The sequence below is a fragment of the Poecilia formosa genome, unplaced genomic scaffold (genome assembly GCF_000485575.1).
Source record: "Poecilia formosa unplaced genomic scaffold, Poecilia_formosa-5.1.2 Scaffold865, whole genome shotgun sequence".
Lineage (NCBI taxonomy): Eukaryota > Metazoa > Chordata > Actinopteri > Cyprinodontiformes > Poeciliidae > Poecilia > Poecilia formosa.
This window is the reverse complement of record NW_006800804.1, coordinates 29,688-43,526: the sequence shown is the minus strand read 5'-3', so window position 1 is coordinate 43,526 and position 13,839 is coordinate 29,688. Positions and strand designations below refer to the sequence as shown.

The following is a 13,839-nucleotide window of genomic DNA, read 5'->3' as shown; positions in this document are numbered from 1 at the left end:
AGAAGAAGCGGAAGTGAAGCAGGTTTCCTGACGGATCAGCGGTTAACAGCTTCAACCAGCAGCTAACCAGCAGTTCAACCAGTTTCCAGGAGGACCAGACCGCCGCACTGAAGGTAAAGCTACAGGTTCTGGTTCCGGACGAGCTGCCGGGCTGTAGCTGGGTCATTCCCGCTGTAGTTTGGGAAAAAAGTGGCCTCCTGCTGTTAGCTGTTAGCCGGTTAGCTCAGAGAGGGAAGTCAGCTGATCGGCTTTGAGACTTCTGCTAAGCACGATGGACCGCCTCGGAACCGGATTCTGGGTCCAGCCTGACTGCCTCCGGTTCCAGTTAGGGTTCTGTTAGGCTGCGCGGGCCCGGTTCGGACCATCGGAACCGGTCTGGGTCTCACTGTGTCCCTGTTTGTCTCGTCCACAGTCACCATGACAGCCGCTCCCTACAACTACTCCTACATCTTCAAGTACATCATCATCGGTGAGTCCGAACCGAACCGGGTCCACTCCATGTCCTCTGACTGGAACAAGCCCACACCACCACACCTCCACCGCTGTGCTGCATTCAGCTCACCTTTAACCTGTGTCCTGATGCGTTTGTGTGTTCCAGGAGATATGGGCGTCGGGAAGTCATGTTTGCTTCATCAGTTCACAGAGAAGAAATGTGAGTGATCGTCTCCTTATCGAGCTGTGACCCGGTTCTGATTGGACCCGATCAGAACCCTCTGTGTGTGTGTGTGTGTGTGTGTGTGTGTTCAGTCATGGCCGACTGTCCTCACACCATCGGCGTGGAGTTTGGGACGAGGATCATGGAGGTCCACGGTCAGAAGGTGAAGCTGCAGATCTGGGACACGGCGGGTCAGGAGCGCTTCAGGGCCGTCACCAGGTCCTACTACCGGGGGGCGGCGGGGGCCCTCATGGTCTATGACATCACCAGGTGGTTATCAACTCATACTTTAATTATTATGATTCTTACACACCTGCAGTTCTTCTTTATCATGGTTAATAATCTCAGTCATTACTGAGCAACAATTTCTATCTTTTCTTGGCAAAGATGTTAAAATTTGAAGCAAATTTGCTGTAAATAATTTTCTGAATTTCTGTCCAGATGATTTTAGTTCATTTCTGTAAATAAAATGTTATAAATAAACATAAGTTGTATTATATTTATTCAATTTAAATCTCCTCTTATTGCTTTTTTCATTATTATTACATTCTACTTAAATAAAATGTTAAGCTTTTTTAAATTTATGAATTTTAGTTTATCTTTATTTGTGTTTCATAACTTATCTTTTTATTTTATTTAAATGTTTTTTGTTAGTTTTCCTGTAGTTGTTATTTTTCCAGTTGATATCAGTTTTGTTTATTTTCATAATTTTGCTTTTACTACGGATCTGATGCCTTATGCAATATGTCAATATGTAATTTTTCCTGTTTTAATTCGATTTTATAGATTTTCTTAACAGTTTTAGTTTAATTATATTTATCAATTTTAGATTTTTAAAAACCTATATTTTTTAATGTTAATCTTTTTAAATGTTTTTTTTTTATCATTTAGAATTTTATTTATTATTGTTAGTATTTTTTATAGAATTTTTTCTGTGTAATTTAAATTCAGAAACTAAATATTTCACATTAATTTGTTGCTGCAGATGATTTTTTTGTTTCTAGTGAAGGCTGAATAACTTCTTCTTCTTCTGCTGCTGTTTTTCAGGAGAAGTACCTACAACCACCTGAGCAGCTGGCTGACGGACGCCCGGAACCTGACCAACCCGAACACGGTGAGGCCTTCTGACCTCTGACCTGGATCCGACCAGAACCAGGGATGGAAATGACACCTCTGGGTTCTGACAGAACCAGAATGATGCTTTTGCTGTAACGCAGCTTTTAGCCACCAGGCGGCGCTGTAACTCAGCGGTTGTCCGCCAATCAGCGCTGTAATCCCGCTGCTCTCCACCAGGCGGTGCTGTTTGGTTCTGATTAGTTTCTCCGTTTCCAGGTGATCATCCTGATCGGGAACAAGGCGGACCTGGAGGCTCAGAGGGACGTGACGTACGAAGAGGCCAAGCAGTTTGCCGAGGAGAACGGTGAGGGGGCGGAGCCAAGGGGGTGGGGCTTATCTGTCAGACAGGAAGTGGTTCTGATCCGATCTCTCTGCTTCCTGTTGGTTCAGGTCTGCTGTTCCTGGAAGCCAGCGCCAAGACGTAAGAGTCGGACCGCCTCAGGTTCTGTTAGTGTGAGAAATGCTGCTTCACTCCTGGTTCTGGTTCTGGTTCTGTTCCCCAGAGGAGAGAATGTGGAGGAGGCGTTCCTGGAGGCGGCCAAGAAGATCTACCAGAACATCCAGGACGGCAGTTTGGACCTGAACGCGGCCGAGTCCGGCGTCCAGCACAAGCCGTCGGCGCCGCAGGGCGGCCGGCTCAACGCCGACAGCCAGCCGGCCAAGGAGGGCTGCAGCTGCTAGCCTCAGAACCGGACCGGTACCGGACCCGACCCGACCGGCACCACCACGCAGAGCCACAACCGGTTCCATCAGAACCCAAATCACTGATCCAATCAGCTTCACTAAATCATGTCTCTGATCCTCCTCTGGTACCAGAACCAGTCCAGCTCCGAGTCCGGAGCCGGTCAGAACCCGAACCCCGCTCAGAACAAAAGACCAGGATCCGATCAGAACCACAGCTGGGTCACTAAGGACTCCCAGCTGAACCCAGAAGGTTCTCCTCTTAAAATCCTAATACCCGGTCAGGACCGGTACCGGTCCACATCCGGTCCTGTCCGGGTTGGATAAGTCCACAAACATCAGGTTGAGTCTGTCAGACTCCGGGGACCCACCGGGAAAACAGAACCGGGTCCCAAACCAGGCCGTCCAGAACCCAACAATCAGAACCGTGTGGATTTCCATCCAGGTCGATCCAGAATCCAGTTCATGACCTTTAGAACCACAAATTCTGGATTTCCCGACCGGTTCCTGGTTTCTTTTGGTTCAGGTCTCGGCCCGGGTTTGGCGACTCCAGATGTTTCTCCAATTTAAAAATAAAAACTAATCGTCCTGGTTCTGAAAGTCCAACATCTAGTCGATAAACCCAGATACTGGGTCGCTGGTTCTGCTGCAGCACAGAACAGAGAATAATAATTATTAAAGTATTAATAAATAAAATAATATTTTATAAAAGCTGGTTTTAATCGGACTCTTCCAGAACCAACTAACAGGCCCGGTTCTGCCGTGAGCCCAGATAACATCGGATCAGGAAGAACCAGAACCGGATCTTTTATTAAATGTTTTTAGCCAAATCATTCCTGGCGGCGCCCCCCGGTGGCTGGAGTGGGACCAGCTTAACGGAGAACTCTTCCTGTTCACTGATTGGGTGGCTTAGACCCGGTTCTGGTTCTCCCAGATGGGCCGATGTTTACGGCCTGGCTAGTTCTGCGGCTAACCGGACTTTATCTGAGCCGATAAAATTACTGCAAAATTCTAGAAATAAAAACCAGATGAATCTTAAAAGTGCGTCTCACTTCCAGATGGGAATCTGACCTTTGACCTGGTGCGGCTTTTCTGACTGATTTCAGATTAAAATCGGACCCAGTTAACCCGTTCAGTTCTGATCCATCACTCCGTTTTGACCCGGTTCTGATCCAGCTGATCCGGTTCTGATCCGGTTCTGAGCTGGTTCTGGTGCCTCTCAGGTCCAGCTGTGCGTATCCGGGGAACTCTCTGCTGATTGGTGGACGCTCGGCTCCATGTTTTTATAACGCAGCTTCCTCCTCCTCCTCTTCCTCAGTCCATCAGCAGAACAATCAGATCATCTTCATCCTCCTCCTCCTCCTCATCATGAACTTCCTTCTTCCTTCTCAGCACTTTAGTTTGTGAAGTTTGTCGGGACCAAAGAGTCGGAAGGTTTCTGGAAAAGTTCTGTTGGTTCTGCCGCCTTAAAGCTTCGCTCACCAAAGGAAAACAGAAGCATGACATGACTACACTAACCTCGTCCCGCCAGCAGGGGGCGCACATCGACCGCTGCGCTCTGGCTGCATCATGAGCTGCACATTTCTTCTCTGTTTTTGATTTTCTGTCTGCTAGCGCCTCCATCGAGCTTCTCATGATTCCTTTATTTATATGAAATTGTTCTGATTCTTCTTCAGCTGTCATTAAACCGGGGGACTCAGTTATTTGTAAATAAAGTATAAATACTGTACGTTACAACAGGACCGCTGTGGTTTGTCTGCACTTCTCTCTTCTGCCGATAGAGGGCAACATGTCTAGTTTAGACATTCGGTTCTGATCAGATCATGTAGAAATGAGAATTTAAAGATAAATGTGCCAAATGCTGCCATCTAGTGTTCAGCTTGTGTAGAGCAGGCAGTGGTGGGACCCGCTAACTAAAAGCTAGCTACACTAATAAACGTCAGTTCATTCACAGTACAGTCAGTATAAAGTATTTTTTTCTTGTAATCATTGATAGTATTTTCATTGATCTTATGTAAAAACATTTACTGAATAAATAGAGGCTAGAAATGAAATGATTTTTTTGTTTTACTTTAATGTCAAAGCTTTGTTTTTATTTAATGATAAAAAAGGTTCCACGGCATTCATAAATTAAGTGACTGCAAATTATGACACAAGCATCGACTGCAGAGCAGGAAGTCCTCCAGTGGCAGAAGCCGCCATGTTTGATCCAGAAACAGGAAGTCAGGGATTAAATCTGATCAGCTTTAAGATGTGAAATCTGGATTTATTCCATCATTTTGCTGCGTTGGATTTTATCATTTTTTAAATCCAGAACATTTTCTAAATTGAAGCAAATAAATTCAAATCAGAAAATTTATTTTTAAAAAAAAAAAATTTATTTTTTATTTTTCAGGTTTGAGGGTTTTAATGTCTCTGGTCTGTCCCGATCCGGTCCAACTGGACTCAAGTGCCATTCAGGCTCAATGGACTCCGCCGTCAGCAGCTTTGTTGTTGTCATGGCAACATGGTGGGGGGTTAGCGGTCCTGGTCCGACGCCATCGGAGCGTCTCTACGTGGTTCTGGTCTTGGAGGCGGGTTCTGTCTCGTACTCGATCTCCACGAACGCTCGCTTCCTCCTCGGCGCCGATCCGTTGGCCGGAGATTTCCCTTTAGACCGCGAGGCCTTCGTCTCCTCCTCCATCTCCTCCTCTTCCTCACTGGAGTCCTGCTGCTCCTCCTCATCGCTGCTCGTCTTCAGCTTGTTCATGTCCTGGGAGACAAAGACCAGTCAGAACCACCGTCCAGCTCTACTTCCTGAAGATCTACTTCCTGTCTACTTCCTGGAGATCCAGGATCTACTTCCTGGAGTTCCAGGGTCTACTTCCTGCCTGACTCACCTCGAAGTCGCTCAGGTCGCTCTCGTCCACTTCGTCTTCTGCTACAAACTCACTCTGCCCGACGTCCTGCAGACAGGAACAGGAAATCTTTCAGAATAAAACACCTACACTGGCCCCGCCCCCTCGTTAGAGGCTCCTCCTTCATCACCTCGTCATCCTCCTCTTCCTCCACCTCGGAGTCCGACTCGCTCTCGGCTTCCTGCTGCTCCAGCGCCCGGTCGAAGGCGTAGACCGGGAAGTTGTAGATGTCTCCGTACTGAAACACAGAGAGGAAGTGAGTCCAGAATGCTGACCGGACCAGAACCTGGACCAGAACCCTGCCCTGGTCGGACCAGAACCCTGCCCGGGTCGGACCAGAACCCCGTCCTGGTCGGACCAGAACCTGGACCAGAACCCCGTCCTGGTCGGACCAGAACCTGGACCAGAACCCCGTCCTGGTCGGACCAGAACCCTGCCCGGGTCGGACCAGAACCCTCGGTGGCGCTCAGCTCCTCGTACCGTTCCCTGCTTCAGTCGCTCCAGCAGCTCCTTCTCGATGGCGTTGTCCAGCTGAGCGGCGATCAGAGCCTTTTCCTGCAAACAGAACCCAGAACACGGTCAGAACCCCCTCACCGGCTCGGTTCTGGTCGGGTTTGTCCGCCTCCATCTTACCTCCTTCCTCTTCTCTCTGCTCTCCACCTTCCTGCTGAGCGGAACCAGCTTCCTCCTGGAAGAGAGAAACACCAGACATGAAGCACGGCCCGGTTCTGGTCGGGTTCCCGTGCACCTCAGAACTCACTGTCTCTTCAGAACCAGCTTGCGCATCCGGATCAGGTACTGGGTGATCTTGGTGAACCGCTGCTTGCATTTGTGTCGGATGAAGCGCGGCCAGTAGATCAGGTTCTCATCGATCTGCTCCAGAGCCTTCTCATAGTTCCTGCTCAGCTTCACCTGCAGGCATCAGAACCGGGTCAGAACCAGAACACCAGGCTGGATCCTGCATGGGTCTTCCTAAAGCTAAAGGCCCAACAGAACAGCGGTTCTGATCCAGTCAACAGTTTTCTCAAACTGTTAGTTTTATCATAAAATCAGCCGACAGCTTTCCATACGCGCTGTGAGGAACATCCCATAATAAGCTGCTCCTCATGGCAATGATTCGGTTTTATCGGGTCAGAGGTCAAAAAAAGCGACACAATGAAGCTCAGCTTCTTCATCATGAGGAGGATGATGATGGTCTGACCTTCTCCCACATCCGGGCCGGGAACGCCGCTCTCTCGATCACCTTCATGTAGAGGAAACACTGACCTGCAACAGAACACGGAGCCGTTACTCCGGGTCGGGTCGGGAACCCGGTCCGGTGGGAGGTGATGCTGACCTTTCTCCTCCCTGATGGTGGCGTACTGACTGTTGGCCAGCGGACACGCCGCGCGGCTGCACAACCCCGTCAGGTTGAACTCGTTCCGGCAGAAGTTCCCGCCCTTGGTTCTGATCCGGGAGAAGAACAGAGAGAGACGTCAGGGTTCTGACGGATGGGAGGAAATAAACCGGTAGAAACCCTGGAGATCTTGTGATCCAGACAGAAAGGAAACCAAAACGCCTTTAATTCTCAGAAAGTTTTGATTTTTCATCAGGAAATGAATCAAAACCTGAGGAACTGATTCACCTCGATTTCCTCCATCTAATATTTATTTTATGTAACTCAAACCAATCAGAGGTTCTTCTATAAAACCATCTGGTTTCTGTGTTTCCTGCTCCACAGAGAAGAACCAATCAGAGAACCTCCTGAGCTGTCTGGTACAATTTCTCTGGACCGGGTCCAGTCAGGAGAACTCCAACTGGTCGGGTCGGAACCGGACTGTAGGAGGACGCCTCAGAACTTACTTGACTTTAAAGGAGCAGAACTGCCTGTTTCCAATGATGTCCCAGATGACCTGCAGAGGGCAGAGTTCAAAGGTTACACACATCCGAAACGATCAGAACATCTGATTTTAGAGATCAGCATCTTTAACTCCTGATCCAGTTTTCTTCCCTTCCTGTGATCCAGACTTTCTTGTCTCCAGATCCAAACCATCGGAACCAACCGGGCCGTCGCAGAACTTGACGACATGAGGTCATTCAGCCATTTGATTCAGGTGTGGTAGAGCAGGAGAACATCTCAAAGCTTCCGGGAAAGTCTGGATCACCGGAAGGAAACCGAGGACCGGATCAGGGGTTCTGGACAGGACGGGGGAGTTTTAAGGTTGTTTACTGGACCCACGTGACAAAAATCTGAAACTTTATTCCCCCCGAAATTATCTTCATACCAACCCCGAACAATCGAACCTCCACCTCTGTTCTGACTTTTCATTTTATTTCCACTAAATCCGGTTAAACTTAATTTTTAGACTTTTCCAATTAGGTCTGTTAGCATCTAACGGGAGAAAGAAATGTTCCGCATAAATTAAATGTAGCTAATGTAGGACCCTTAATATCCACACGGGATCTAGTAAACTGACAGAACTATTGATAACAGAATAGTGGTCCATCAGCTGATTGATTATTAATCGGTTTTTAAAGGTTTACCGGTGGCTAACGTTAGCTTAGGAGCTAAACCGAGCCTGTGTTCAGCTTCAGAGGAAGTTATCAAACTCACGTCGTCGTGCTGCATCCTGACTTCCTCTCAGAGATCCTCGCTGATCCAGTAACCGGTTCCGATGAAGTTTAGTAAGATAAATTAATGTTCGGGAGGGTTTCAGATCCGTGGAGCCACATGGACCATCAGGAAGACACCATCTTTGTTTAGCTGGAAATCTCGCGCAGCGTCACAGAGACAGCTTGAAGAAATCTCGCGATACTTGCTAAACTACTGATTATCGGTAATCAACGATATTTATAATGTTTTTATGTATTTAGTGTACTGAACATAAACAGAGACTTTAGTCCAAGCAAGAAAAAAATGTTAAAGATTTTTAAACATTTTTTAGAAATTGTTTTTAAAACTGATATTCTTCTAAGGTGAAGTATGTTTTTCATTTTCATTTTTTTTTAAAGTCTATTTAATTTGGAGTTAAACTATTTTTCAATTTAAAATTGTGCTATTTTGAAATAAATCAGATAAGAAACACATATAACACAAAAGAAATAGATATACACAATAAATAATATTGAGATACAATAAAGAAGTATTTTCAATCATTCTGAATTATTTTTAAATCTGTGTACTTTGGGCTCCTTTATATTCATAATCTTTTTATTTCACTGGAAAATCAGACTGTGTAATATTAACTTCTATAAATAGGTGAAATAATTTTTCTTATAGTTCCTCTTGTTCTGCTTTACATTTGTTGGATTTTAGTACAGAAACTATTTTGAGTTTTTTTAGTTCAGCTGGAAACATCATTTAGCTCACAGGAAAACAAGATTTCCAGGATTTCATTTCTAAAACCAAACTTAAACTTTGTTCGGACTTCGGTTCAGGATCAGACGGTCTGAAGGCGTGATGCGTAACAAGGATTAGGCCACACCTCCTCACAGATCCTCTGTGAATCAACCAATCATCATTTTCATGAACCGAAAGGATCAGATCCCAATATGGCGGCCAGCCATCTTCAACCTCCGCTCTGACTTTCTGACTCACGGTTTCATTAAACTCGATCTTCTTCTCTTTCTCCGCCAGATTAATCCACACGAAGTTTTGGAACAAATAAACCTGATAAATAAAGATATAAATAAAACCAGCAGCTCCAGATGCGAAGGCCTTAAAGTGGAGAGAGTGAACAGATCAGGAGAAATGCATTATGGGAGTAAAACGGTGTCTGAGGCGACCCCTGTTGGTCAGAATTTTAACGAACAGCATGTTGTTCCTACAGTTCTTAAATGAGATTAAAAGCCCAATTCAGCAATAAATAACAATTTAGCAACTATAGAAAATACTACGAACATTTCAGAATAAAATCTGAGTTTTTATTTGCTTTCTACCACTTTGCAGAATGATCCAACACAAACTGTGATCAATGTTTTAAGTGCAATTCAACTGAAATAATAATGTGCATAATTAATAGCAGTTTATTTATATATGGAAGATATATTTTCATAAACATTTACTATTCTTCAGTTGTACTATAACAAATAGTAAATAGCAACAAAACAACAAACATACTCCAAATATTTTAGATTCCCTTCATATCTCTGGTTGTACAAACATAATTTTATCATTAATTCCAGTTCTGACACATTATAATCTAAACTGAATCACAGAATAAGAGACAAGATATGTATGAAAAACAGGTTTTTATTCATGTAAATAGTTAGAGCTTTACACGGCTGTACAACACTGGCATCTGTAGTTGGCACTCTGAAACATCAACTTTACAGCCACCATCACCTCTGCAACATCTTCACAAGTTCACCTGCTAACCTGCTATTCCGCTGGTCGGGGATGGGTTTTCTTCTTCATTTTTATTTTATCCAACAACCCATAAGTTCTTCAGCCCACCAGGGGGGGCTAAAGGTACAAAACAAACCAAAGGAAACAAGAGGCACCAAAAAGCCACAACAGAGAACCGAACAACTGAAACCTACAAACATGCAACACATCAGTTTCCACAGAGCGAGAAAAGCAGCATGCAGTAACACTATCTGAACAGAGGAGGCGCTACAGCACACACGTCCAATCACACAACAGATCCAGAGTTTTCTGGAAAATAACGAGGATCACATCAATCCGACCCTGGAGTCACCGGAATCAGGGGAGATTCATCTTGATTTACCTTCGTGGAGCAGCAGAGCGGTGCTTTAAATCTAAATTTACCCTCTAGAACCGGAAACGACGAATAAATCTGGGGGAGCTGAAAATGTGAACACCTGGGAAATCTGATGTTTTCTGGATCCAAACAGATTTATCCAGACCCGATGTTCTGGAAAGTTACAGTTTCAAGAGCTGCTTAAATCCCATCAACATTTCATCTGCCTAAAACTACAACATGTAGCATCTGTTAGAGGAATTCTCTAGAAAATCCAGATGGGTAATAAAATAAAATAAAATTTGAGTATATAGAAAAGATTTTGATTAAAATTTAACTCAATTTTTTTTTTTTACATATAAATATTCCAGGAGGAACCTTTGTATTTGCGCATTTCTAGTACACCTATAAAACTGATGCACAAGCTGGCAGCAGTGGTGGCGGACACAGGCGCTTCTGTCGGGATTAGATTTAGTCTGGATTAGACCATTGTTGTGTTAGAAGGAGTTAGCATACGAGTGAAGATATTTAAGGCTAAAGTAGCATCTCAGTGCTAACCATGTAGCGGCTAACGCTAATCTCAGCGTTCTGATGGTTGAACAGAATAAAAACTATATTTGCTGTGGAGCTCAGATGTCCGTTTATCCAGCAGAAAAAAGTTTCTGAATTGAAAATGTTGTTTATTTTGTCAATATGTAGTTTTATTAATTAATGACAGTCCCTCTAATTAACACCATTAAATATTTTAGTAGAGTCCCACCTCTAGTTTTGAAATTATGGCCTTGATTTTGATGTGCATTTTTGACAATCTGGAAGAAAATGTTCACAGTAAAAATCTGTGATTGTTTTAGAAATACAAAACGAGTATTTGGATTTCTAGAATCTGGACCGTAAAACTGAAAACTAACGCCTCACACAGCAGAGCCTCTGCGGTTTCAGTCAGTAGCTGATATTTGTGCCTCCAGAACGACTGGATCAGTTTAAAACCGACCTGTTCTCCACATGGTGGCGCTGCACCATCAAGTATTCAAGAAACAGTAAAAAATTATCGCCTGCTCTAGACTCCATGATTCTGGAACAAAATAAATCACAAAATATGATGTGGAAAGAGATTCTGAAAAAGGTGATGAATCAAAATGTAACTGAATGTAATCATGAAAGCTGAGACGTTCTGGAAACTGGAGTAAAAACTCCTGAAATTAAACAGAACGATCCCCTCAGCCAAGACACGATTTATCCAGATTTATCCATCAATGCTTCCTGAAAAGGTTTTGATCTGTGGGAACGAGATTCCGGTCGCCCTGAATGGAAACCGTCAGGAAAAACTTTAAAAAACTGACATGTTCCTTAAAAAACTCCCAAAGAATAACAAATAACTCCGAATGTACATTTAAGTTCCAGGAAATAAAAAGCTGAAATAATCTGACCTGAACCCAACAGAGGAGATTATTCAGCTGCTCCTTTACTCCAGAACATCAGTTTTTATAAAGATCCAATACATCAAGTCTTAGAAAAAAAAAATCATCTGCAACTTCAATTAGTTAAAAAGATCCACTTTAATCCCCAGATCCTGATGTTAATCCACTCATCCCACCAGATTAGCTCCAGGTTTCCAAGCTGCTCTACAACCAGCAGTTTGTTTCTCAACATGAGCAAAACGTCCCTGTGCTTCTGTCAGGAAAATTATAACCACTGAAACGAAAAGCTGGGATTCCGACTATAATCTCAGAATTTGGGTTTGAGTTTTAAGACAAGATTGACTGAAAGGCGCAAAAACAATTTAGGCAATTCTGGTAGAAATTAAAGTCAGAATTCTGGGGAAAAACCTGAATAATGTGATTCCAGCGAGAATTCAGAGAAAAAGTCAAAATTCTTAGGGAAAAAGTTAGAATTTTAAACAAAAAAAAGAAAACGTTTGAATTCCTGTATTTTCAGATTTTCATTGAATCAAAATTAAAACCCGTGTTTTAGTTCAGAGGAGATCTGGAGGAGAAGAAGAAGCGACGCTGGACACCATTTGGGTTTTGGGGCGAACTGGACGTTCAGCAGATTAGAAATCTAGATCCTGAAACCAGGAAAAGCTTCAACAGAGAGGAAAGCCGGAATGCCAGAGCCGTGAGCGACGCTTCCCAACCCAGCCAGCAGGAACGTCTGGATCCGTCCTTCAGGCACATGAGATGAGGATCAGGCAACATGGCTGCTAGCGCTTCTGTTGGAGGAAGATGGGCTACATCAGAGAAAAGAGCAGGACTTCCTTCAAACACCCGACCGGATGCTGCAGAGCGCCTCGATCCACGGATCCAGAGTCTGTCCACGAGTCCGGACCCACTGGGAACGAAACCGACACGGAGGAACCGAGACGTCCAACATAAGATCACTGTACAAGAAAAACACTGTAAACTACAACAGCAGCAACTCGGGTCATCGACAGGAACCCCAGGATCCACTGATCCGGACCAACCGACTCCGTCAGGATCCACTGATCCAGATCATCTCTGGACCAACAAACCCCATCAGAAACTCCAGGATCCATTGATCCAGATTATATTTGGATCAACAGACTCTACAGGGAACTCCAGGATCAGTTGATCCGGATCATCTCTGGATGGGACTCGTAGGAAGTCCAGGGATTTGTTGGGAAAACCTTCTCTGTCGTCTTCCAGGGTCGGCTCTGGATCTGGAAGGTTCCTCGGTCCAGAAGCAGATCCTGAAAACGCCAGAGGGTCTAAGATTCACCGTTATCTGGGTTTATACCGATATGAGGTCATGATTGTCCACATTTAGAAGACAGGGGGCGGGGCATGTGGAAAACCGTTACAGTATAAATGCGGAATAATCCGGATGTTCACGTGACGCTTCAGGAACCCTGAAACCAGCCGGGTGGAGTGACGCTCTAGAAAAGTTCAACAATTTGGCACAAATTTCAGAGGGAATGTCTTTTCTCTGCCCAGACGCAGAGCGGTCCGGATCCGTGTTCCCGACGCTGTCCCAGCCCGTCGGGCTCAGACGCCCCGCCAGGGCCAGAGGGCCGTCAGGAAACGAGACGTTCCTCCGGATGGAGTCACAGGAAGGAGAAGCTTAGTAAAGACAGATGCTTGTGCCGCGATAATCTGGAAACCCAACACGGGTTCCAGCCGTTTGGTCCAGTTGAAGAGTCGATGACTGATGGCGCCGCGTCCGTCGCGTTAAGGCGTCTCTAGAAACAAAGAGCTACGGAGTCCGGCTGCGGTCTGGACGCCCCGGCTTTAGGACGTCTTGACCAGGTCGTAGACGTAGATGTGGAAGTCGTCGTCGAACTTGATGAAGTAGACGGAGGGCTTGGCCTCCACCTGGTGGATGACCATCCCCGACCGCTTCCCGCCGTCCTCCTTGGCGTACTCCACCTGCTTCCCCACCAGGCTGTCCACCACCTCGCCCGGCTCCCGCTCCGCCGCCACGTTCTCGTCTGCAGACACAAACCACAGCGTGAAAACCGGACCGGACCCAGACCTGAACCTGGACCGGACCCAGACCTGAACCTGGACCTGGCCAGACCCAGACCTGAACCTGGACCGGATCCAGACCCGAACCTGGACCGGATCCAGACCCAGACCTGGACCGGATCCAGACCCAGACCTGAACCGGACCCAGACCTGAACCTGGACCGGACCCAGACCTGAACCTGGACCGGACCAGACCCAGACCTGAACCTGGACCGGACAGGACCCAGACCTGAACCTGGACCGGACCGGACCCAGACCTGAACCTGGACCGGACCAGACCCAGACCTGAACCTGGACCGGACAGGACCCAGACCTGAACCTGGACC

The 13,839-nt window shown here is 45.7% G+C and overlaps 3 protein-coding genes across 3 annotated transcripts in view; 1 reads left to right on the top strand and 2 right to left on the bottom strand.

Annotated features, from left to right (window-relative positions):
• Positions 1-4: 4 nt before the first annotated feature.
• On the top strand, positions 5-4,186 carry LOC103131877 (ras-related protein Rab-14-like). Its single transcript, XM_007543615.2, has 8 exons — positions 5-113; positions 411-469; positions 599-652; positions 748-925; positions 1,703-1,769; positions 1,988-2,075; positions 2,162-2,192; positions 2,275-4,186. Exons 2-8 carry the CDS (start codon positions 418-420, stop codon positions 2,450-2,452), a joined length of 648 nt encoding a protein of 215 aa, XP_007543677.1. The 5' UTR covers positions 5-113; positions 411-417; the 3' UTR covers positions 2,453-4,186.
• A 625-nt stretch (positions 4,187-4,811) lies between these two features.
• mak16 (MAK16 homolog (S. cerevisiae)) lies at positions 4,812-8,129 on the bottom strand. The gene is made up of 10 exons (XM_007543614.2): positions 7,943-8,129; positions 7,192-7,241; positions 6,686-6,795; positions 6,551-6,615; positions 6,110-6,261; positions 5,983-6,037; positions 5,830-5,904; positions 5,480-5,587; positions 5,332-5,397; positions 4,812-5,204 (listed from the first exon to the last, which is right to left on the bottom strand). The coding sequence occupies exons 1-10, from the start codon at positions 7,955-7,957 to the stop codon at positions 5,004-5,006; spliced, it is 897 nt and encodes a 298-aa protein (XP_007543676.1). The 5' UTR covers positions 7,958-8,129; the 3' UTR covers positions 4,812-5,003.
• A 1,433-nt stretch (positions 8,130-9,562) lies between these two features.
• LOC103131875 (spindlin-Z-like) overlaps positions 9,563-13,839 on the bottom strand; it is a 9,687-nt gene continuing 5,410 nt past the window's right edge. The window contains exon 7 of the mRNA XM_007543612.2: positions 9,563-13,476. Within this exon, the coding sequence (XP_007543674.1) occupies positions 13,277-13,476 (200 nt within the window). The 3' untranslated portion in view covers positions 9,563-13,276. The remainder of the gene's footprint in view (positions 13,477-13,839) is intronic.

Coding starts and splice junctions, on each gene's coding strand:
- LOC103131877 (XM_007543615.2), top strand. CDS start 418: ATGACAGCCGCTCCCTACAACTACTCCTACATCTTCAAGTACATCATC. Junction 926..1,702: donor ATGGTCTATGACATCACCAG/GTGGTTATCAAC, acceptor GCTGTTTTTCAG/GAGAAGTACCTACAACCACC. Junction 2,076..2,161: donor GCAGTTTGCCGAGGAGAACG/GTGAGGGGGCGG, acceptor CTGTTGGTTCAG/GTCTGCTGTTCCTGGAAGCC.
- mak16 (XM_007543614.2), bottom strand. Junction 6,262..6,550: donor CGGCCCGGATGTGGGAGAAG/GTCAGACCATCA, acceptor TGATGCCTGCAG/GTGAAGCTGAGCAGGAACTA. Junction 5,905..5,982: donor GCAGAGAGAAGAGGAAGGAG/GTAAGATGGAGG, acceptor TTCTGTTTGCAG/GAAAAGGCTCTGATCGCCGC.